Source organism: Saccopteryx bilineata, chromosome 4, assembly GCF_036850765.1.
Source record: "Saccopteryx bilineata isolate mSacBil1 chromosome 4, mSacBil1_pri_phased_curated, whole genome shotgun sequence".
In the NCBI taxonomy this organism is placed as follows: domain Eukaryota; kingdom Metazoa; phylum Chordata; class Mammalia; order Chiroptera; family Emballonuridae; genus Saccopteryx; species Saccopteryx bilineata.
The window spans coordinates 1,641,877-1,664,442 of NC_089493.1; the positions used below are offsets into that span (position 1 = coordinate 1,641,877).

At 60.8% G+C, this 22,566-nt stretch overlaps 1 gene segment (V, D, J or C); it reads left to right on the top strand.

Annotated features, from left to right (window-relative positions):
• LOC136335857 (Ig alpha-1 chain C region-like) overlaps positions 1–16,602 on the top strand; it is a 104,257-nt gene extending 87,655 nt beyond the window's left edge. Inside the window, 3 exon segments of the C gene segment in view lie at positions 15,170–15,472; positions 15,654–15,977; positions 16,158–16,602. Coding sequence covers positions 15,277–15,472; positions 15,654–15,977; positions 16,158–16,552 — 915 coding nt within the window.
• The last annotated feature ends 5,964 nt before the right edge of the window (positions 16,603–22,566 follow it).

Below are 22,566 nucleotides of genomic sequence, written 5' to 3' on the forward strand. Positions count from 1 at the left end.
CCAGTCAAAGGAGTCCTGAAGACCAGGGGCTGGTCCCAGGGAGGAACCATGGGGAGCCCAGCCCAGTCCACAGTCCCTGCCCCTCGGGAGGCCCCTGGAGGTCTGGGCTCATGCTAGCCCCTCTGGACACAGACAAGCTCTCAAAGCTCCAGGTCCAGCTGCAGACACGGGCCCTTCTGGGTGGAGGAACGGGCCTGGGGAGATGCCTGCACAGGGGCCAACACGCAGGGAGCCAGACAGCCTCACCGATCAGTCCCACTGCCAGCACCGCCCGGACACAAGTGGGCAGGGGCAGGCCCCCAAACCCGCACGGGGCCAGCACTGAGCCCACCTGCCCTCTGACCCTCGGTAACTCCACCCCAGATGGACCCTGGGAAAGGGCCTGTGAGCCTCACACGCTGTCACCCCCACTGTGCCAGCCCTGCGCCCACACAAGTCATGCATCGACTCCAACAGTGCCACCACCACCAGCCACGGTGCCTCACACAGGCAGACATGTCACACGTCCTTGCTCTGTCCTCTTGCCCTGGTCACCCAAACCCTTCCTCCCCGTCACACCTGGGCCACGGGATCCAACATGGGCACAGAGGGGCCCCTCATGCCCTGCTGGGAGCCCGGCGGGCCTCCTGTGGCCCCAGCGACTCTAGTCAAACCTCCCCGTCAGTGGTACCCATGGACAGACAGATGGATAAACACATGGACACACAGACATACATGGACACAGACACTAACACAGCAACACTCACAGAGAGGTACCCCATGGGCGTACCGTGAATACATACATTGACACGCATGGACATGCACGGACACGCACAGACACACGTGGACAGACAAGTACACACACTGGGGCACACACATGGACACACACACACACACACACCCAGGAGGTGTGCCCAAGCCCAGGGCCGGGAAGATGCAGGGATGAGAGCCAGAGACGTAAGCCCACCCTCACGCCATGCACCAAGCTCGCGTGCTCATTGTCCTCCCGGACCCCACAGTCCGTCTGCGCGCGTGTGTGAGCGTGCGCGCACACACACACATTCCCTAGCACAGCAGCACCCACGGAGCAGCCACATGAAAAGCAGCAAACGCCAGCCCACCCTCTGAAGACAGCACAGAGGCACCTGGCTGGTGCCTGCAGGTGGGCACAGCTCACTCCTCGGAGCAAGAGACCGAGAGGCAGCTGCCGTCTCCCCGGCGGCCAGACCAGCCCCTCAAAGCCACGGCCCGTGGCTGCGGAGCCCAGGCCCCTCCCAAGGCCCAGGCAGCACGCCCTCTGTGCCGTTTGGAGGGGTCCCCAGGCCAGCAAACGAGGAGCTGTGCAAGCGCCTGGGGTGGGGGTCAGGGGAGGGCAGAGGGCCTACCGTCTCCCACACAGCCGTCCTTGGCTGAGGCGGGGGCTTCAGACCCCAACCCTCCAGGGTTGGCCAGTGGCTCTGGGAAACCGTCAAGGTGGCGGGACCGGGACGGGGACTGTCTGAGACCCAGGCATCGGGGACCAGGGTACAGGACCCTCCTCCTGCCCGCACCCACGAGTGGGGAGGGCTGACTGGCTGGTGCCCGCAGAGCTGGACCTGCAGGATCTGTGCGTGGAGGCGGCCGAGAGCGCGGAGCTGGAGGGGGTGTGGACCAGCGTCTTCGTCTTCATCGCGCTCTTCCTGCTCAGCGTGACCTATGGGGCCTCCGTCACCGTCTTCAAGGTGGGGAACTGCCCCCTCCGCCAGGGCGGCGGGTGGGCCGGGGGGCCCAGCGAGACGGATGGACTCACGCATGCCCTCCTCACAGGCGAAGTGGGTCTTGGACGCCATCCTGCGGGAGGCGCCCCAGCCCACCCAAGACTACGCGAACATCGTGCCGCTGGCAGCCTGGGCCCCGAGCGCGGGCAGCGCGGGCAGCTCAGGCCTGGCTGCCTCCCTGCCTGGGTCCGAGCATCCCTGAGGCACCACTCTGCCCCAGGCAAGAGGGGAGCAAACCTCCAAAGGGGCCCGAGCCGGGGACCCAACGGCCGCCTCCCGGGCATCCATCTGGGAGCTGCCGTCCAAGGCCCACGGTCCAGGGATCACTGAGGCCTCACCACCACGTCACAGCCTCACTCTCTCTGCCCCCTCTTCGGGACAAATCTCAGAGCAGCACCCGTCCCTTCCACAGAGGGACCTAGGCTGGGCGTGGGTGCAGCCAGCCTGGACTCCCTCCAGGCCCCCTGAGGTTGGGGCTGCTCCCGTTCTGACTGAACGACCCCCCAAACACACGAGGTCTGGCCCGCGCTGCCCAGAGTCACCCAGGGTCCAGAGCCGAGCCGAGGACTCGGAGTCCAAGCCCAGCCTGAGCCGGCGATTGTCTCGCCTGATCCAGCAACCCCGCTCGACACTCAGAGTCCAGGGTCAGACCGAGGACGTCAAGGCCAAGCCCAGCCTGAGCTGGCGACTGTCTCGCCTGATCCAGCAACAACGCTCGACACTCAGAGTCCAGGGTCAGACGCAGGACTCGGAGGCCAAGCCCAGCCTGAGCCGGCGACTGTCTCGCCTGATCCAGCAACGACGCTCAACACTCAGAGTCCAGGGTCAGACCGAGGACGTCAAGGCCAAGCCCAGCCTGAGCCGGCGACTGTCTCGCCTGATCCAGCAACCACGCTCGACGCTCAGAGTCCAGGGTCAGACCGAGGACTCGGAGGCCAAGCCCAGCCTGAGCCGGCGACTGTCTCGCCTGATCCAGCAACCACGCTCGACACTCAGAGTCCAGGGTCAGACCGAGGACGTCAAGGCCAAGCCCAGCCTGAGCCGGCGACTGTCTCGCCTGATCCAGCAACCACGCTCGACACTCAGAATCCAGGGTCAGACCCAGGACGTCCAGGCCAAGCCCAGCCTGAGCCGGCGACTGTCTCGCCTGATCCAGCAACCACGCTCGACACTCAGAGTCCAGGGTCAGACCCAGGACGTCCAGGCCAAGCCCAGCCTGAGCCGGCGACTGTCTCGCCTGATCCAGCAACCACGCTCGACACTCAGAGTCCAGGGTCAGACCGAGGACTCGGAGGCCAAGCCCAGCCTGAGCCGGCGACTGTCTCGCCTGATCCAGCAACCACGCTCGACACTCAGAGTCCAGGGTCAGACCGAGGACGTCAAGGCCAAGCCCAGCCTGAGCCGGCGACTGTCTCGCCTGATCCAGCAACCACGCTCGACACTCAGAATCCAGGGTCAGACCGAGGACGTCCAGGCCAAGCCCAGCCTGAGCCGGCGACTGTCTCGCCTGATCCAGCAACCACGCTCGACACTCAGAGTCCAGGGTCAGACCGAGGACGTCCAGGCCAAGCCCAGCCTGAGCCGGCGACTGTCTCGCCTGATCCAGCAACCACGCTCGACACTCAGAGTCCAGGGTCAGACCGAGGACTCGGAGGCCAAGCCCAGCGCAGAGTCTGACTGGCTCGAGGTCTCATGCCCCAGACTCAGTCTGATCCCCCCTGGCCCCAGGTCTGAGTGCCCGGCCCCTGGTGTCCGGCCCTTGCCTCTCTGCCCACCCTTCCTCCTGTCCACCCCAACCCCTGTCCCTGCAGAGCGTGGAGGCAGAGAAGCCCTTCTGAGGGGAGGCGTTGAGACCGTGTGGGGTCGCTGGGAGGACCCCACAGGAGGAGGAGGGGTCCCGCAGGGCGTGGTCCAGCGGCCCCCACCCCGTCCGTCCTGGCCTCCCCTACTCCTCACTCCTGCCTCAGCAGTTCAGTTTCCTTCCCTTCGGGTTTCTTAGTAAAGTGTCTTTTTTACAAAGCCCATGCCCCCTGAGTGTGCTTTGGGGGATGTGCCTGTGGTCAGACGAGGGGCACAGGGCACTTCTGGGGCCCTGAGGGTCCAAGTTGACCAGCTGCTGCCGGCAAGAGTCCCTTCGACACTCCCAGAAACACCTTGGCCTGGTCCTCGTCACACCTGCTCCCCAGCCTCCGGTCCAGACTCACATAGAAGCCACAATCCTGAGCCCTCTAGGGTCAGTGCAGGGGCCACAGGGACACAGCTGTCCCATCACCAGGTGGGGGCCGGTGTCAGCCTCCTAGGACCACTGGGCATTCACTCCTATCTGCTCCACCCACTGAGCATACAGACGGGCCGGCCTTTGACCCCGCCCTCCCCCAGCCAGCGTGGACATCCCAGTGAGCTGAGTGAGACACGCCAGCAAGCAAGAGCCGTGTGGGGCTGGCCACCGTCGTCCTCCTCGGAAGGAGCCTGGGGAGCCAGAGTGACAGGAGCCACAGGACCCCATGAGGACAGATGGCCATGGACAGGGGTGGGCCCCCAGGATAACAGGGGCAGCTTCCCTGGTTGGAGAGACCTGCCCACCCAAGTCCATTGGAAATGGGAGGAGAACACATGGACACACATGACCAAGAGCAGGGTTCCCTCCCATCTAAAGAGCGCTCAGGGGCCAATAAAAAGAGGAAAGTGAGCAGGTGAGTCCCTCACAGCGAGGACAAACCAACATCACAATAACAACATCACAATAAGGAGGAAGCCAGGGGTGGGTGGGTCTGAGCGTGCTCTAGGGGTCTCACCCTGTCTCAGGTGTGGGAATTGTTAAGACCATTCTCAGGCCCACAGGCAGCACTGTCAGCATACAAATGCCCGGTCCCTTTGGGCAGGGGACTCCCCCCCCAACGGCCCTTCACAGCGCCTGGCTCCATGCCGGGAGGCACGGCACCACGCGGCTGGCACGGACTCCCCCCCCAACGGCCCTTCACAGCGCCGGGCTCCATGCCGGGAGGCAGGGCACCACGCGGCTGGCACGGACGGGGCTAGAAATGTGCTCCAACAGCAAGCGTGCCACCCAGCAGGGCGCAGGCCTCGGCACCTGGCCCCGCACTGGGGCAGAAAGCCCAAGGCCGGGCAAGTCTGGGACTCGTCCAGAGACACGGAGGCCTTGGGTCAAATAGGACACGAAGGAGCAGGGGCATTTCAGACTGCCCCCCCTGCCCTGCTGGGCACTCACACGGACACTGGCACACACCAGGGACACACACACACACTCTCATACTCGCACACAGATGCACACACAGCCTCAGGAAGCCAAGCCCACCTCCTCTCACCCTCCTGAAGGTCCCGTCAGCCGAAGCCCCAGTGCCCTGCTCCACATCTGCACCCCAGATCATGAGACGCACCCACAGACCCCCACAATGAGGACAACAGGACTCGGCTCACACACAAGTGAGTCACATCTCTGCCAAGCCTGGGAGGGAGGACTGACCGTCTCCCCACCTCAAGGCCAGGGCGCGGTGCGGGCAGCAGAGCGGACAGGATTCACAGCCAGACCCGTCGGGACCCCAAGGCCTACGGGGGAGGGGCGATGCCCACAACCCTGCCTCCCAGCCCTCCCTGCTGCAGGAGGCGGCCGCCCCGGGCCCCTCCCTCCTGTTCCTCCTCTTATTAACCTTTCCCATAGTGATCTGAAGGGTGACCCCCAAAAACTAGGTCCACGTCCTAAACCCTGGAACCTGTGAATAAAACCTTATTTGGGAAAAAAAGGGTCCTTGCAGATGGAATTAAAGTTACGCATCTGAAATGAAATCCTGGGTCCAGGTGACCCCAAATCCTACTGCAAGTGTCCTTCCAGGAGAAGAGGAGGAGAAGGAGGTGGGGAGGACACGGCCACAGGCAAGGGTGTGGGGCCCCAGAGGCGGGAAGTGGCAGGGAACACCCTTCACGGGGGCCTCCGGAGGGACTGCGGCCCTGTCCGCATCTCCACGGTCTCCTGGCCTCCGGAACCGCGAGAATGAATCCCTGTTGTTTTAAGGAACTCGGCCTGTGGGTCCTTTGTCTTGGACACCCCACTAACCCACGAGGTCCCTCCTCCTTCTGGCAAAGCCCCGGGGGAGGGGGCTTCGTCTCCAGACCCTGCCCCTCCCACCTGGACCCTCTCGCAGCCCTCTGCACTCAGGAGGAGCAGGGCGCACTTCCAATCAGGCCCCTTCCACCCAACTGCCGCCACCGCCAGCTCAGAAAGACCCAGCGCCGCGTCCAAGTCTCAGTGGGTGCCCCCTCTTCCGCCTCGAGTTCCACACCGAGTCCCACACCACGTGGGTCCTGCTGTCCTGGCTTGAGCCCAGCCGAGGTCCCCCGTGCCCCCACGACCGCCCTCCTGTAGGTCCCCACCAGGCGCTGAGCCAGCCCACCTGTCCCTGGCTCAGTCCTCACTCCCTGGGGCAGGCACTTCGAGAAATGCCCGGGTTTGGGGCCCCGTGGAGGCTGTAGGGCCTAGAGATTCACAAACAGGCAAGAAGGCAGAACCGCGCGGACAGTCGCCCCCCCACACAGACGGCACCCGTGCTGGGAGGCTGTGCGGGTGGGGCTGGGACAGAATGCAAGTGGCCCTGGGACCCTGGGATCCTGGGTTCCTAAAAACACCCAGGGGTTCTTGGAGCGGCCCCAGACTCTCCGCCCTCTGTCCCCGTCCTGCTCTCCTGCCCCCTCTGCCCTGGGCGCCTCCCCACCCCCTGTGAGGGCCTGACGCCCCCCCCCTGCCCTGGGCGCCTCCCCCCCCACCCCTGTGAGGACCTGACGCCCCCCCCCCTGCCCTGGGCGCCTCCCCCACCCCTGGGGCAGTGTCATTGATCACACCAGCAGTTTCTGTGTGTCGCTCCAGCAGTTTCTGTGTGTCACACCAGCAGTTTCTGTGTGTCACACCAGCAGTTTCTGTGTGTCACACCAGCAGTTTCTGTGTGTCGCTCCAGCAGTTTCTGTGTGTCACACCAGCAGTTTCTGTGTGTCGCTCCAGCAGTTTCTGTGTGTCACACCAGCAGTTTCTGTGTGTCACACCAGCAGTTTCTGTGTGTCACACCAGCAGTTTCTGTGTGTCACACCAGCAGTTTCTGTGTGTCGCTCCAGCAGTTTCTGTGTGTCACACCAGCAGTTTCTGTGTGTCGCTCCAGCAGTTTCTGTGTGTCACACCAGCAGTTTCTGTGTGTCGCTCCAGCAGTTTCTGTGTGTCACACCAGCAGTTTCTGTGTGTCACACCAGCAGTTTCTGTGTGTCGCTCCAGCAGTTTCTGTGTGTCACACCAGCAGTTTCTGTGTGTCACACCAGCAGTTTCTGTGTGTCACACCAGCAGTTTCTGTGTGTCACACCAGCAGTTTCTGTGTGTCGCTCCAGCAGTTTCTGTGTGTCGCTCCAGCAGTTTCTGTGTGTCACACCAGCAGTTTCTGTGTGTCACACCAGCAGTTTCTGTGTGTCGCTCCAGCAGTTTCTGTGTGTCGCTCCAGCAGTTTCTGTGTGTCACACCAGCAGTTTCTGTGTGTCACACCAGCAGTTTCTGTGTGTCGCTCCAGCAGTTTCTGTGTGTCACACCAGCAGTTTCTGTGTGTCGCTCCAGCAGTTTCTGTGTGTCACACCAGCAGTTTCTGTGTGTCGCTCCAGCAGTTTCTGTGTGTCACACCAGCAGTTTCTGTGTGTCACACCAGCAGTTTCTGTGTGTCGCTCCAGCAGTTTCTGTGTGTCACACCAGCAGTTTCTGTGTGTCACACCAGCAGTTTCTGTGTCGCTCCAGCAGTTTCTGTGTGTCACACCAGCAGTTTCTGTGTGTCACACCAGCAGTTTCTGTGTGTCACTCCAGCAGTTTCTGTGTGTCGCTCCAGCAGTTTCTGTGTGTCGCTCCAGCAGTTTCTGTGTGTCACACCAGCAGTTTCTGTGTGTCGCTCCAGCAGTTTCTGTGTGTCACACCAGCAGTTTCTGTGTGTCACACCAGCAGTTTCTGTGTGTCGCTCCAGCAGTTTCTGTGTGTCACACCAGCAGTTTCTGTGTGTCGCTCCAGCAGTTTCTGTGTGTCACACCAGCAGTTTCTGTGTGTCACACCAGCAGTTTCTGTGTGTCGCTCCAGCAGTTTCTGTGTGTCACACCAGCAGTTTCTGTGTGTCGCTCCAGCAGTTTCTGTGTGTCGCTCCAGCAGTTCCTGTGTGTCGCTCCAGAACCTTCCCCATGTGAAGAAATGACTGAATAAATAATGCACACGGCAACCAGGCCCAGCCGCCCCTCGGGTGTCCAGGCTAGGGCCACCAGTGGGAAAGCCCTGGCCGGAAGCTGGGCAGAGGTGGGCAGAGGCAGCACGTGGCCTCCCCAACCTGCAGGGTTCCAGGCTCCCAGGGTGGCCGCTCACCCACCCTGGCGTCAGCCTGGGCCCCAGCTGTCCACGGGTCGGCTGTGCAAGGGCTGTCCCCGGTCACACCGGGCCAGAGTGGCTCCTACTTCTTGCCCCACTCTGTGCCCTGCTCACTGGGGTCAGCTCTGAGCGAGACCTGTGGCTCAGGGCCCCGGCCCTGCTGGCCCTCACAGCCTCCCCTCTGGACGATGTCCACCCCAGTGTCCCCGGGGCCCCACTGCGTGTCTTCAACCTCTGTGTCCCTGCATTTCAGCCCCTGGCCCAGCCCTGGGGAGCAACCACCCAGAGCGAGGACCCCACCACAGCCAGGGCCCTGCTCCTGGGGGGTCACAGCCCAGGCCACACACACCTGGCCTTGCCACAGCCAGACCACAGACCAGACATGACGTGCAGACAAGCGGCCGCGACTGGAGGGACAGGAAGTGGGCCAGTGACCCCACCTAGGGTCATGACACAGACTAGAGCCCCTCCCCAGCTCTCCCCTCAGTGTCAGCCTCACCCAGAGTGAGCAAGGGCCCAGGGATCCGCCAAGGCCACACTGCCACCAGGCAGGTCCTAGACGAGGCCCGGCCTGCTCCCTACCCCAGCTCCCCTGTGGAGGGCACGAGGATGGACCTGCAGTGCAAGGCCACCCGGCCAGAGGGCCTGGGTCTCCCTCAGCCTCGGCGGACCCTCCAGCATCCTAGAGCAGGTGGGTCCTAGATGCTGTTCAGGCCATGTCTCCTCCTCAGCCAAGCACCGAGAGCCCTCCTGGGACCAGGGATGTGGAAAACAGGCTCGAGACAGACCACAGGACAGGACGCTCGACCCACAGTGGCACGAACTGGGTTGATCTGGGCTGGGCTGGGCTGGGCTGAATGAAATTGGGCTGAGCTGAGCTGGGCTGGCTGGGTGGAATTGGGCTGAGCTGAGCTGAGCTGAGCAGAGTGGAATTGGGCTGAGCTGAGCTGGGTGGAATTGGGCTGAGCTGAGCTGAGCTGGGTGGAATTGGGCTGAGCTGAGCTGAGCTGAGCTGGGCTGGGCTGGGCTGGCTGGAATTGGGCTGAGCTGAGCTGAGCTGGGCTGGCTGGAATTGGGCTGAGCTGAGCTGAGCTGAGCTGAGCTGGCTGGGTGGAATTGGGCTGAGCTGAGCTGGGCTGGGCTGGGTGGAATTGGGCTGAGCTGAGCTGGGCTGGGCTGGCTGGGTGGAATTGGGCTGAGCTGAGCTGAGCTGAGCTGAGTGGAATTGGGCTGAGCTGAGCTGGGCTGGGTGGAATTGGGCTGAGCTGAGCTGAGCTGAGCTGGGCTGGGCTGGGCTAGGTGGAATTGGGCTGAGCTGAGCTGAGCTGAGCTGGGCTGGCTGGAATTGGGCTGAGCTGAGCTGAGCTGGGCTGGGTGGAATTGGGCTGAGCTGAGCTGAGCTGAGCTGGGCTGGGCTGGGCTAGGTGGAATTGGGCTGAGCTGAGCTGAGCTGAGCTGGGCTGGCTGGAATTGGGCTGAGCTGAGCTGAGCTGGGCTGGGTGGAATTGGGCTGAGCTGAGCTGAGCTGGCTGGGTGGAATTGGGCTGAGCTGAGCTGGGCTGGCTGGGTGGAATTGGGCTGAGCTGAGCTGGGCTGGGCTGGCTGGGTGGAATTGGGCTGAGCTGAGCTGAGCTGAGCTGAGTGGAATTGGGCTGAGCTGAGCTGGGCTGGGTGGAATTGGGTTGAGCTGAGCTGAGCTGGGTGGAATTGGGCTGAGCAGAGCTGAGCTGAGCTGGGCTGGGCTGGGCTGGGTGGAATTGGGCTGAGCTGAGCTGAGCTGAGCTGGGCTGGCTGGAATTGGGCTGAGCTGAGCTGAGTGGAATTGGGCTGAGCTGAGCTGAGCTGGGTGGAATTGGGCTGAACTGAGCTGGGCTGGGCTGGGTGGAATTGGGCTGAGCTGAGCTGGGCTGGGCTGGTTGGGTGGAATTGGGCTGAGCTGAACTGAGCTGAGCTGAGTGGAATTGGGCTGAGCTGAGCTGGGTGGAATTGGGCTGAGCTGGGCTGAGCTGAGCTGAGCTGGGTGGAATTGGGCTGAGCTGAGCTGAGCTGGGTGGAATTGGGCTGAGCTGAGCTGGGTGGAATTGGGCTGAGCTGAGCTGAGCTGGGTGGAATTGGGCTGAGCTGAGCTAGGCTGGGTAGAATTGGGCTGAGCTGAGCTGGGTGGAATTGAGCTGAGCTGAACTGAGCTGAGCTGGGTGGAATTGGGCTGAGCTGAGCTAAGCTGAGCTGGGTAGAATTGGACTGAGCTGAGCTGGGTGGAATTGAGCTGAGCTGAGCTGAGCTGAGCTGGGTGGAATTGAGCTGAGCTGAGCTGAGTGGAATTGGGCTGAGCTGAGCTAGGCTGGGTAGAATTGGGCTGAGCTGAGCTGGGTGGAATTGGACTGAGCTGAGCTGAGCTGAGTGGAATTGGGCTGAGCTGAGCTGAGCTGAGTGGAATTGGGCTGAGCTGAGCTAGGCTGGGTAGAATTGGGCTGAGCTGAGCTGGGTGGAATTGGGCTGAGCTGAGCTGAGCTGGGTGGAATTGGGCTGAGCTGAGCTGAGCTGGGTAGAATTGGGCTGAGCTGAGCTGAGCTGAGTGGAATTGGGCTGAGCTGAGCTGAGCTGGGTGGAATTGGGCTGAGCTGAACTGAGCTGAGCTGAGTGGAATTGGGCTGAGCTGAGCTGGGTGGAATTGGGCTGAGCTGAGCTGAGCTGGGTGGAATTGGGCTGAGCTGAGCTGAGCTGGGTGGAATTGGGCTGAGCTGAGCTGAGCTGGGTGGAATTGGGCTGAGCTGAGCTGAGCTGAGTGGAATTGGGCTGAGCTGAGCTAGGCTGGGTAGAATTGGGCTGAGCTGAGCTGAGCTGGGTGGAATTGGGCTGAGCTGAGCTAGGCTGGGTAGAATTGGGCTGAGCTGAGCTGGGTGGAATTGGACTGAGCTGGGCTGAGTGGAATTGAGCTGAGCTGAACTGAGCTGAGCTGGTTGGAATTGGGCTGAGCTGAGCTGAGTTGGGTGGAATTGGACTGAGCTGAGCTGGGTGGAATTGGGCTGAGCTGAGCTGAGCTGGGTGGAATTGGGCTGAGCTGAGCTGAGCTGAGTGGAATTGGGCTGAGCTGAGCTGAGCTGGGTGGAATTGAGCTGAGCTGAGCTGAGCTGGGTGGAATTGAGCTGAGCTGAGCTGAGCTGAGTGGAATTGGGCTGAGCTGAGCTGAGCTGGGTGGAATTGGGCTGAGCTGAGCTGAACTGAGCTGAGCTGAGTGGAATTGGGCTGAGCTGAGCTGAGCTGGGTAGAATTGGACTGAGCTGAGCTGAGCTGGGTAGAATTGGGCTGAGCTGAGCTGAGCTGGGTGGAATTGGGCTGAGCTGAGCTGAGCTGGGTAGAATTGGACTGAGCTGAGCTGAGCTGGGTAGAATTGGGCTGAGCTGAGCTGAGCTGGGTGGAATTGGGCTGAGCTGAGCTGAGCTGAGTGGAATTGGGCTGAGCTGAGCTGAGCTGGGTAGAATTGGACTGAGCTGAGCTGAGCTGGGTAGAATTGGGCTGAGCTGAGCTGAGCTGGGTGGAATTGGGCTGAGCTGAGCTGAGCTGGGTGGAATTGGGCTGAGCTGAGCTGAGCTGGGTGGGATTGGGCTGAGCTGAGCTGAGCTGGGTGGAATTGGGCTGAGCTGAGCTGGGCTGGGCTGGGCTGGGTGGAATTGGGCTGAGCTGAGCTGGGCTGGGCTGGCTGGGTGGAATTGGACTGAGCTGGGCTGGGCTGGGCTGGCTGGGTGGAATTGGGCTGAGCTGGGCTGGGCTGGGCTGGCTGGGTGGAATTGGGCTGAGCTGAGCTGAGCTGAGCTGGGCTGGGTGGAATTGGGCTGAGCTGAGCTGGGCTGGGCTGGCTGGGTGGAATTGGACTGAGCTGGGCTGGGCTGGGCTGGCTGGGTGGAATTGGGCTGAGCTGAGCTGGGCTGGGCTGGGCTGGGCTGGGTGGAATTGGGCTGAGCTGAACTGAGCTGAGCTGAGTGGAATTGAGCTGAGCTGAGCTGAGCTGGGTAGAATTGGGCTGAGCTGAGCTGAGCTGGGTGGAATTGGGCTGAGCTGAGCTGAGCTGGGTAGAATTGGGCTGAGCTGAGCTGGGTGGAATTGGGCTGAGCTGAGCTGAGCTGGGTGGAATTGGGCTGAGCTGAGCTGAGCTGGGTAGAATTGGGCTGAGTTGAGCTGAGCTGGGTAGAATTGGGCTGAGCTGAGCTGAGCTGGGTGGAATTGGGCTGAGCTGAGCTGAGCTGGGTAGAATTGGGCTGAGCTGAGCTGAGCTGGGTGGAATTGGGCTGAGCTGAGCTGGGTGGAATTGGGCTGAGCTGAGCTGGGTGGAATTGAGCTGAACTGAGCTGAGCTGAGCTGGGTGGAATTGGGCTGAGCTGAGCTGGGCTGGGTAGAATTGGGCTGAGCTGAGCTGGGTGGAATTGGACTGAGCTGAGCTGGGTGGTATTGAGCTGAGCTGAGCTGAGCTGGGTGGAATTGGGTTGAGCTGAACTGAGCTGGGTAGAATTGGACTGAGCTGAGCTGGGTGGAATTGGGCTGAGCTGAGCTGGATGGAATTGGGCTGAGCTGAGCTGAGCTGGGTGGAATTGGACTGAGCTGAGCTGAGCTGGGTAGAATTGGGTTGAACTGAACTGAGCTGGGTAGAATTGGACTGAGCTGAGCTGGGTGGAATTGGGCTGAGCTGAGCTGGATGGAATTGGGCTGAGCTGAGCTGAGCTGGGTGGAATTGGACTGAGCTGAGCTGAGCTGAGCTGGGTAGAATTGGGTTGAACTGAACTGAGCTGGGTAGAATTGGACTGAGCTGAGCTGGGTGGAATTGGGCTGAGCTGAGCTGGATGGAATTGGGCTGAGCTGAGCTGAGCTGGGTGGAATTGGACTGAGCTGAACTGAGCTGAGCTGAGTGGAATTGAGCTGAGCTGAGCTGAGCTGGGTAGAATTGGGCTGAGCTGAGCTGAGCTGGGTGGAATTGGGCTGAGCTGAGCTGAGCTGGGTTGAATTGGGCTGAGCTGAGCTGGGTGGAATTGGGCTGGGCTGAGCTGAGCTGGGTGGAATTGGGCTGAGCTGAGCTGAGCTGGGTGGAATTGGGCTGAGTTGAGCTGAGCTGGGTAGAATTGGGCTGAGCTGAGCTGAGCTGGGTGGAATTGGGCTGAGCTGAGCTGAGCTGGATAGAATTGGGCTGAGCTGAGCTGAGCTGGGTGGAATTGGGCTGAGCTGAGCTGGGTGGAATTGGGCTGAGCTGAGCTGGGTGGAATTGAGCTGAACTGAGCTGAGCTGAGCTGGGTGGAATTGGGCTGAGCTGAGCTGGGCTGGGTAGAATTGGGCTGAGCTGAGCTGAGCTGGGTGGAATTGGACTGAGCTGAGCTGGGTGGAATTGAGCTGAGCTGAGCTGAGCTGGGTGGAATTGGGTTGAGCTGAACTGAGCTGGGTAGAATTGGACTGAGCTGAGCTGGGTGGAATTGGACTGAGCTGAGCTGAGCTGGGTAGAATTGGGTTGAACTGAACTGAGCTGGGTAGAATTGGACTGAGCTGAGCTGGGTGGAATTGGGCTGAGCTGAGCTGGATGGAATTGGGCTGAGCTGAGCTGAGCTGGGTGGAATTGGACTGAGCTGAGCTGAGCTGAGCTGGGTGGAATTGAGCTGAGCTGAGCTGAGCTGAGCTGGGTAGAATTGGGCTGAGCTGAGCTGAGCTGAGCTGGGTAGAATTGGGCTGAGCTGAGCTGAGCTGGGTAGAATTGGGCTGAGCTGAGCTGGATGGAATTGGGCTGAGCTGAGCTGAGCTGGGTAGAATTGGGCTGAGCTGAGCTGGGTGGAATTGGACTGAGCTGAGCTGGGTAGAATTGGACTGAGCTGAGCTGGATGGAATTGGACTGAGCTGGGCTGGGTGGAATTGGACTGAGCTGAGCTGAGCTGGGTGGAATTGGACTGAGCTGGGCTGGATGGAATTGGACTGAGCTGGGCTGGGTGGAATTGGACTGAGCTGGGCTGGATGGAATTGGACTGAGCTGGGCTGGGTGGAATTGGACTGAGCTGGGCTGGATGGAATTGGGCTGAGCTGAGCTGAGCTGGGTGGAATTGGACTGAGCTGGGCTGGATGGAATTGGACTGAGCTGGGCTGGGTGGAATTGGACTGAGCTGGGCTGGATGGAATTGGACTGAGCTAGGCTGGGTGGAATTGAGCCAGGCCATGCTGAGCTGGGTGGAACTGGGCTGGGCTGGCTAACAGTGGTAAGTGGGAGAAGGGAGGTTCAGTGTGGCTCGCCCCTGGACCCTGTTCCCCACCCAGGCTTCCCCCGTGTTTCCAGGGGCACACAATGGCCATGCATCTCAGATGTACCTGTGACCTCTCTTCTTCCGTCACTCGTGGCCTAGAAGGGAACGGGGAGTATACAAGTGGGGACCCTCTGTGCTCAGTCTGTCCAGGCAGGACCTCTCTGAGTGGCCTCTTGTCTCGAGTCCCTCACAGCCCGTGAGGTGGACCTCTGCCTGTCCGAGGGCTGGAGTGGTGTTTGTGGAGTGGGGCGGTCTGGCCTGGACCCCGACTAGGACACTGAGTGGGGGCTCAGGGGGCTCAGGTCCCTCTCTCCCCATTGTGTCCCCCAGCACAGCAATGTCAGCCCTCAGGCAGAGTCGGCCTCAAGCCCAGACCTCCCTGTGCCTCTCTGTGTCCTCCCGCCCCTGGCCCCCTCCTTCCATGACCACCAAAGTCCAGGAGAGAACACGGCCACACCCACTGCCCAGAGGGAGTGGGGCCCCCGCCGCACCCCCCCGACTCCGCTGGTCAGTGGAGAGTCACGGGCAATGACGATGACTCCCTCCGGATGTGGCCAGCAGGCAGAGTGTGGTCCGTCCGCAGGCTGGAGCTCCGAGGGGCGTGTTCAGAAACGGTGCGCCTGGACTCAGCAGCCAGGCCCCGCCCAGGCTCCTGGCATCTGAGCTGAGTGACCTTGGGGGCGGTCACTCACGCCACAGTCCCCAGGGTGGAAGAGAGAGCGGTGGGTGTGGTCCCCTCCTCGTGGGCCGGTCTCACGGCGCCCTCTGTGTTGCAGTGCCCCCAACCAGCCCCAGCCTGTTCCCGCTGAGCGCCCGTTGTGGCAGCTCAGCCGACCCCGCCGTCATCGGCTGCCTGGTCCGGGGCTTCTTCCCATCGGTGCCCATGAACGTCACCTGGAGCCACAGCGGGGCCGGCTCCTCCATCCAGAACTTCCAACCCCTGCAAGCCGCCGGGAGCCTGTACACCATGGTCAGCCAGCTGACCCTTCCGGCCAGCCAGTGCCCAGCGGGAACAGCCAAGAAATGCCACGTGGAACACTACCTCAGCCCCAGCCGGGCGGTGGACGTGCCCTGCGGAGGTCAGAGGTGGGGCCGGGCGGGGCGGGGGCCGCCAGGTCCTCGTGGCGGGAACCGCCGCCCCCACTGGGGCGCCCCTCAGACCAGACTGGGCTCAGGCCGAGTCCTCCGTGGGTGGCCAGGAGGGAGGGAGGGGGACTCGAAGCCCAGGAGCGCTGGGTGACGGCTCTGCCTCCCTCTCAGGATGTCAGAAGACCTCCTGCTGCCAGCCCCAGGTGAAGCTGCACCGGCCCGCCCTCGAGGACCTGCTTCTGGGCTCCAATGCCAACCTCACCTGCACGCTGAGCGGCCTGAGCAAACCCCAGGGTGCCACCTTCACCTGGAAGGATGCCAATAAGAAAGATGTCATCCAGGGCGCCCCACAGCGTGACTCCTCCGGCTGCTACAGAGTGTCCAGTGTCCTGACAGGCTGCGCCGAGCCGTGGAAGAGCGGGAGGACCTTCTCGTGCACCGTCAACCACCCCGAGCTCAAGAGCCCGCTAACGGCCACCATCGCCAAACCCTCAGGTGGGCCACCAGCGCTCACGCTGCACAGCGCCTGTGCCTAACCCTAACCCTCCCTTCCACCCCGGGGCGCCCCACCCACACTTTCTAGACCAGAACTCGGGCCCAGTGTGCTGAGCGGGCAGAGGGGTGACCTCCGCCTCGTCCAGATCCGTCAGCTGGCTCCTCTACCCCACCCCGCAGGGAACGCCAAGCCGCCCCAGGTCCACCTGTTGCCACCGCCCGTGGAGGAGCTGGCCCTCAACGAGCTGGTGACGCTGACGTGCGTGGTGCGGGGCTTCAGCCCGGAGGACGTGCTCGTGCGGTGGCAGCACGGAAACCAGGAGCTGCCCCAGGAGAAGTCCCTGACCTGGGGCCCCCTGCGGGAGGCCGACCAGCTCGGCTCCACCTTCACCGTGACCAGCGTGCTGCGCGTGGAGGCCGAGCAGTGGAGGAACGGCGACAACTTCTCCTGCGTGGTGGGCCACGAGGCCCTGCCCCTGAGTTTCACCCAGAAGACCATCGACCGCCTGGCGGGTAAACCCACCCACGTCAACGTGTCCGTGGTCTTGTCAGATGTGGAGGGCGTCTGCTACTGAGCCACCCACCTGCCCACACTGCCCTTGAATAAACTTCATGCTCGTCTGAAGCAGCCGCATGTCTTGACCCTCTCGGCCTGGCACCTCCACGTGCCCTCCCGCCCGTGTGTTTGTATGTGTGTGAGCTTGAGCATGTGCTCCATGGCTCTGAGGCCCCGGCTGGCATGACGCCTGAGGCTGGCGGAGGCATGCGAGGCAGACAGAGCCCAGTGGGTCCTGAGAGCAGTGGGAAACACGGGGACGTCTCTCGTGTCTCCAAAGACCACCTCTGGGGGCAGCAGGAGGCAGACAGGCAGAAGGGAGCAGGGCAGCCGAGGACAGGTCTGCCAGCAGCGTGCCAGGGCCAAGGGCAGAGAGAAATGGCCAGGAGAGGAGGATGGGATTCCAGGGCCCCGCACACCTGCACAGCTGCACACTGGCACAACCTCACACCCTTGGTGGGTGCCACACACAGACGCAGGCCAGCACCACTGGTGCACAGAGAGGGGACCACCCACTGGGCAGTCTTCCCCACCTGCATCACAAGTCTCTGTGTGCACATGGTGCGCACACGTCGTCCACGTACTCACACTCACAGTGTGCACACACAGTCCCCCATACGCTCACACTCACACATGTTCACACATGTCCTTCATGTACTCACACTCAGTGTGCACACACAGTCCCCCACACGCTCACACTCACATGTTCACACGTGTTTTCCATGTACTCACACAATGTGCACACACAGTCCCCCACATGCTCACACTCACACATGTTCACACATGTCCTTCATGTACTCACACAGTGTGCACACACAGTCCCCCACACATTCACATGTTCACACTTGTTCTCCATGTACTTACACAGTGTGCACACAGTCCCTTACACACTCACATGTGTTCGCACATGTTCTCCATGTACTCACACTCAGTGTGCACACACAGTCCCCCACACGCTCACACTCACATGTTCACACATGTTCTCCATGTACTCACACAATGTGCACACACAGTCCCCCACATGCTCACACTCACACATGTTCACACATGTTCTCCATGTACTCACACTCAGTGTGCACACACAGTCCCCCACACGCTCACACTCACATGTTCACACATGTTCTCCATGTACTCACACAGTGTGCACACAGTCCCTTACACACTCACATGTGTTCGCACATGTTCTCCATGTACTCACACTCAGTGTGCACACACAGTCTTCCACACGCTCACACTCACATGTTCACACATGTTCTTCATGTACTCACACTGTGCACACACAGTCCCCCACATTATCACAATCACATGTGTTCACACATGTCCTTCATGTACTCATACAGTGTGCACACACAGTCCCCCACACATTCACATGTTCACACTTGTTCTCCATGTACTTACACAGTGTGCACACACAGTCCCTTACACACTCACATGTGTTCACACATGTCTTTCATGTACTCACACTCAGTGTGCACACACAGTCCCCCACACGCTCACACTCACATGTTCACACATGTTCTCCATGTACTCACACAGTGTGCACACATTCCCTTACACACTCACATGTGTTCCCCACCTGCATCACAAGTCTCTGTGTGCACGTGGTGCGCACACGTTGTCCACGTACTCACACTCACAGTGTGCACACACAGTCCCCCATACGCTCACACTCACACATGTTCACACATGTTCTCCATGTACTCACACTCAGTGTGCACACACAGTCTTCCACACGCTCACACTCACATGTTCACACATGTTCTTCATGTACTCACACTGTGCACACACAGTCCCCCACATTATCACAATCACATGTGTTCACACATGTTCTTCATGTACTCACACTCAGTGTGCACACACAGTCCCTTACACACTCATGTGTTCACACACATGTCATCCATGTGTGCACACACAGTCCTCCACATGCTCACACCCACATGGGTGTGCACACACAGACATATGTCTGAACCTTGCAGGTGCAGGCCCAGTCCCAGCTCGGGGAAGGAAAGGGAGTCCCCTCCAAGCCCCCAGGGGCTTTCCCCAGACCCAGCTCTCTGCCCCCGGCCCCTGCTAGCCTCAGGCCTCCCTGGGCACTGCTCAGGGAGCAGTTCCAAAGACCCCTCCCAGGCAGCCCCTGCTCCCTGCCTGGGCCCCAGACCCAAGCCTCCCATTTCTTCCTGAGTCCAAGTATGGCCCCAACCACAGAGTCAGGGCAGGAGTTGGGGGAGAGGTCAGAGAGACAGCTCCCACCGAGGCCCCTGGCAGCGTCTGGCAGAAGAAGACGGGCAGGGGGCAGAAGGGAAAGGGCAGTCCCTGGACCACCTGGGACACCTGGCACCAGGGCCCCACGCGGGGGCAGCGAGGCCCCTGCACTTGTCTTAGACACCTTCTGGGCCTCCCCAGGGGACCCGCCCTCTGACTGCCTCGCTCTTCTCCCAGGGCCAAGGTGAGCTGGAGACGCCTAATGACCATGCCCACTGACCCCCTCTCAAGCTTCCAGCCACCAAAGCGCAGTAGGGAGCGCGAGGTGTTAACTGAAAAATGCTGCCCTAGTGAAGGTGCTCCAGCCACCAGGGACCTGGGACCTGGGACCTGCCCAAGGAGGAACTTTCTAAGGAGACAGGAAGGGAGGAGAATAGTAGACGAGGGGCTGGACCAGCAAGTGGACAGCAGGCAGAGAGGCAGAGGGGCCATAGGCCATGTGGTGGATGAAAGGATGGGCAGATGTGGACGGATGTGGACGGATGATGGATGGGGGATGGATGGATGAATATTGGCATATGTGTCAGCATATGACAGGCAGGTCCAAATCCCATTTAACATGGGAGGTCTATGCCAGAGGACCCTGAAGGCAGCAAGGCTGTCTGGTGGCCTTCACCTGGCCTTCCTTCACGCTTCTCAGAGCTCATCAACTACATTCCCTGGGAGTGGCACAGTGGGCCTTGGTATATTGAGTCGCAGACCCAGGTCTATGTCAAACTGGAACAGCTTGAGGGTGGGCTGGTCCCTTCCTCTCTGGCCTCGTTCAGGGCCCAGGCCAGTCCAGCCCAAGAACAAGTCCTTGCTGAGGACTCAGATATGGGGCTAGGATCCACAGAGAGCCTTGGGTTTGAGTCCTCCTTGGAACAACAAAGATAGTGTTCACCCTCCTGCCCTGCCAGCTCTCTCCCCCTGAGGCGTCCTGAGACTTTGAGACCGAGGTCTTGTGGGCATCTCAAGAGCCAAAAGGGTCCCAACCGCTTCTGGGGGTGGGGGGGGACCCGCCACCTGGTCCTCTGAGGCAGCTTCGGCCCTGTAAGCTAAGGAGCCGCACAAGGGCTGTCCCGCCCCCGGGGCGCTGCTGGGAGGGAGGCTGCTGGCGCGGCCCTCACCCACGCGGGCACGTGCCTGCAGGCTCTCGGTGTCTTGCAGGTTGCCAGGAGCCGCTTCCCTGGTTGGTGATGGACCTGCCACGGGATGACCTGGAGGAGGACGCCCCGGGAGCCAGCCTGTGGCCCACCACCGTCACCCTGCTCACCCTCTTCCTGCTCAACCTCTTCTATAGCATGGCATTGACGGTGACCAGTGCCCGGAGCCCACCTGGCAGCAGAGAGGGCCCCCAGTACTGAGCAGGGGGCCAGCCAAATACAGGTAGGGAGGTGAGGAGGCAGAACAAGGGGCCAGAGCGGGGAAGGGCCCTTGGCCAACAGCAAAGCATATGCTATAGGGCAGGGGTCCCCAAACTACGGCCCACAGGCCACATGCGGCCCCCTGAGGCCATTTATCCGGCCCCCGCCACACTTCCGGAAGGGGCACCTCTTTCATTGGTGGTCAGTGAGAGGAGCACATTGACCATCTCATTAGCCAAAAGCAGGTCCATAGTTCCCATTGAAATACTGGTCAGTTTGTTGATTTAAATTTACTTGTTCTTTATTTTAAATATTGTATTTGTTCCTGTTTTCGTTTTTGTTTTTTACTTTAAAATAAGATGTGTGCAGTATGCATAGGGATTTGTTCATAGTTTTTTTTTATAGTCCGGCCCTCCAACAGTCTGAGGAACAGGGAACTGGCCCCCTGTGTAAAAAGTTTGGGAACCCCTGCTATAGGGTATCAGATTTCACAGGGAGGTTGTCCCTCTCATGGTGCAGGCCTGGGGTCCGAGCACAAAAGTCCCCCAAGCAGGGTCAGGGCACTGAGTACGGTCACTGCAGGGTTCAATCCAGTGTCCCGTGAGCCAGCCCAGGGCTGGGGCTGAGCGTGGGCGAGGACACTGCCCGCCCCAGGAGCTACCTCAGGCCCTGTCTCTCCTTGTGTTTGCAGGAAGGAGCATGGAGAAGCCTTCTAGAGCCCAGAAGGAGGCCTGAGCTCAGCCCAGCTTGGAAGCCACCCACTCATCCCCACACAGACCATCCTAGTACAATAAACTCATCACAAATGCAGACGTGCTCTGACTCTGATTGGGGGCTGGGGGGCAAGGGATGGGGGAGGCTTGGGAGAGAAGGATGCCAGCCTCATGACCTAAGCAGGTTCACAGTGGATGTGGAGACCAGGGTCCCCTGGCCTAGGCCCCCGGAGCAGGTCCTGCGTGAGGCACAGCTCTAGGCAAGGGCAGGGTTTCACCAGGGGAATGTCCTTCACAGGGAATGGGCCCAGCAACCTGGTCCTGATCACGGAGCCCAATTCTGATCGCTGAGCCCTGGTCCTGATCACTGGACCTTGCTCCTGATGGCTAGGCCCTGCTTCTAATCATTGAGTCTTGGTCTTAATCACTGAACCTTGGTCCTAAGTTTTTCAGTCCTGGTCAGATCACAGAGACCTGGTCTTGGTCATTGGGCACTGGGCCCTTATCCTGGACCCTGGGTCCTGATCCTGGTCCCTGTGCCCTGATCCTGGTCATCAGGTCCTGGTGGTCATTGGGCTCTGTTCCTGATGCCCAGCCCTGGTCCTCACTGCTCGGCCACGTCGTGGTCTGATTTCTACTCACTCTGCCCCCTGAATCCCAGTGGTCATCCTGCATCGCTTCATCTCGGACCCTGAGTCCTGAGCCCTGACCCTCCTCAGGAAGTGACCCACAGAGAAGACAGGGAGCCTCCCAGGGGACCTTGACGCTCCTGGCCTGGGCACTTGGATAGGGGACGAAGTGATGACCGACCACCTGGCTCAATGCTTTCCAGGGCCCAGAGGGGTTGTGTGTGTAGGTGCCAGGCTGACTTGGTGGAAAGAGAATTGTCCCAGGCCCAGGTCCATGAGGATCTCCAGGCACAGAGGTCACCACAGGGCGAGAGCCTCGGTGAAGAGGGCGGGAACCAGGGAGGGGGTAGTGTTTGTGTTGTCTTGTTTTTCTGTTTCTTCTCAAGGCACTCAAGTCCCATCACCTGCTGAAACTCCCAAAATAGCCTCTTGTGGCAGCCTAGTCATTGTGAGCACGGCGTGGGCCAGGTGTCCCAGCCAGAGGCGGCTGTTCTGAGGTCATGCCCCAAAGCCGGGACCTGGCCAGGTGGCCCAGGGGCCTGGTCTAGGTCCCAAAGCCCAGAAGAGCCCTCTAGAGTAGTGAGGACCCCCACCACCTCCACAAGGCCTGCAGAATGCCCCAGCCCTCACCCCACGGCAGCTCCCAACAGTCCGGGATCAGCCGAGTTCTGCCTAGGGTCAACTAGGATGACCCTGGTCAACTAAGGTCAACCTAGATCACTCAGGTCAACGAGGGTCAGGCTTCAGAGAGGCCACGTTCAGCCAGAATCAGGGAGAGGTTAGCGCAAAGTCAGCCTGGGCCAGCCAGGGTCAGCATGAAAGGTTCGCAGGCAGCGGTAGACCAGCCAGCCCTAAGGACTCCAGGGTGTCACAATGGCAGGCCCACTGGGCTTGGCCTGGATGGGTCCCATTCCTTTCACTCCTTCCTGACATGTCAGCTAGGAACCTTCTGGAAGGAACAATCCCCTCGTCACCCTCTGGTGACTGTGGACCCATGACCAGACCCTTACAGAGGTCAAGATCCGCCAGGATGAGACAAGGTCAGCCAGGGTCTGTCAGGATCAGCCAAAGACCCACCATCAT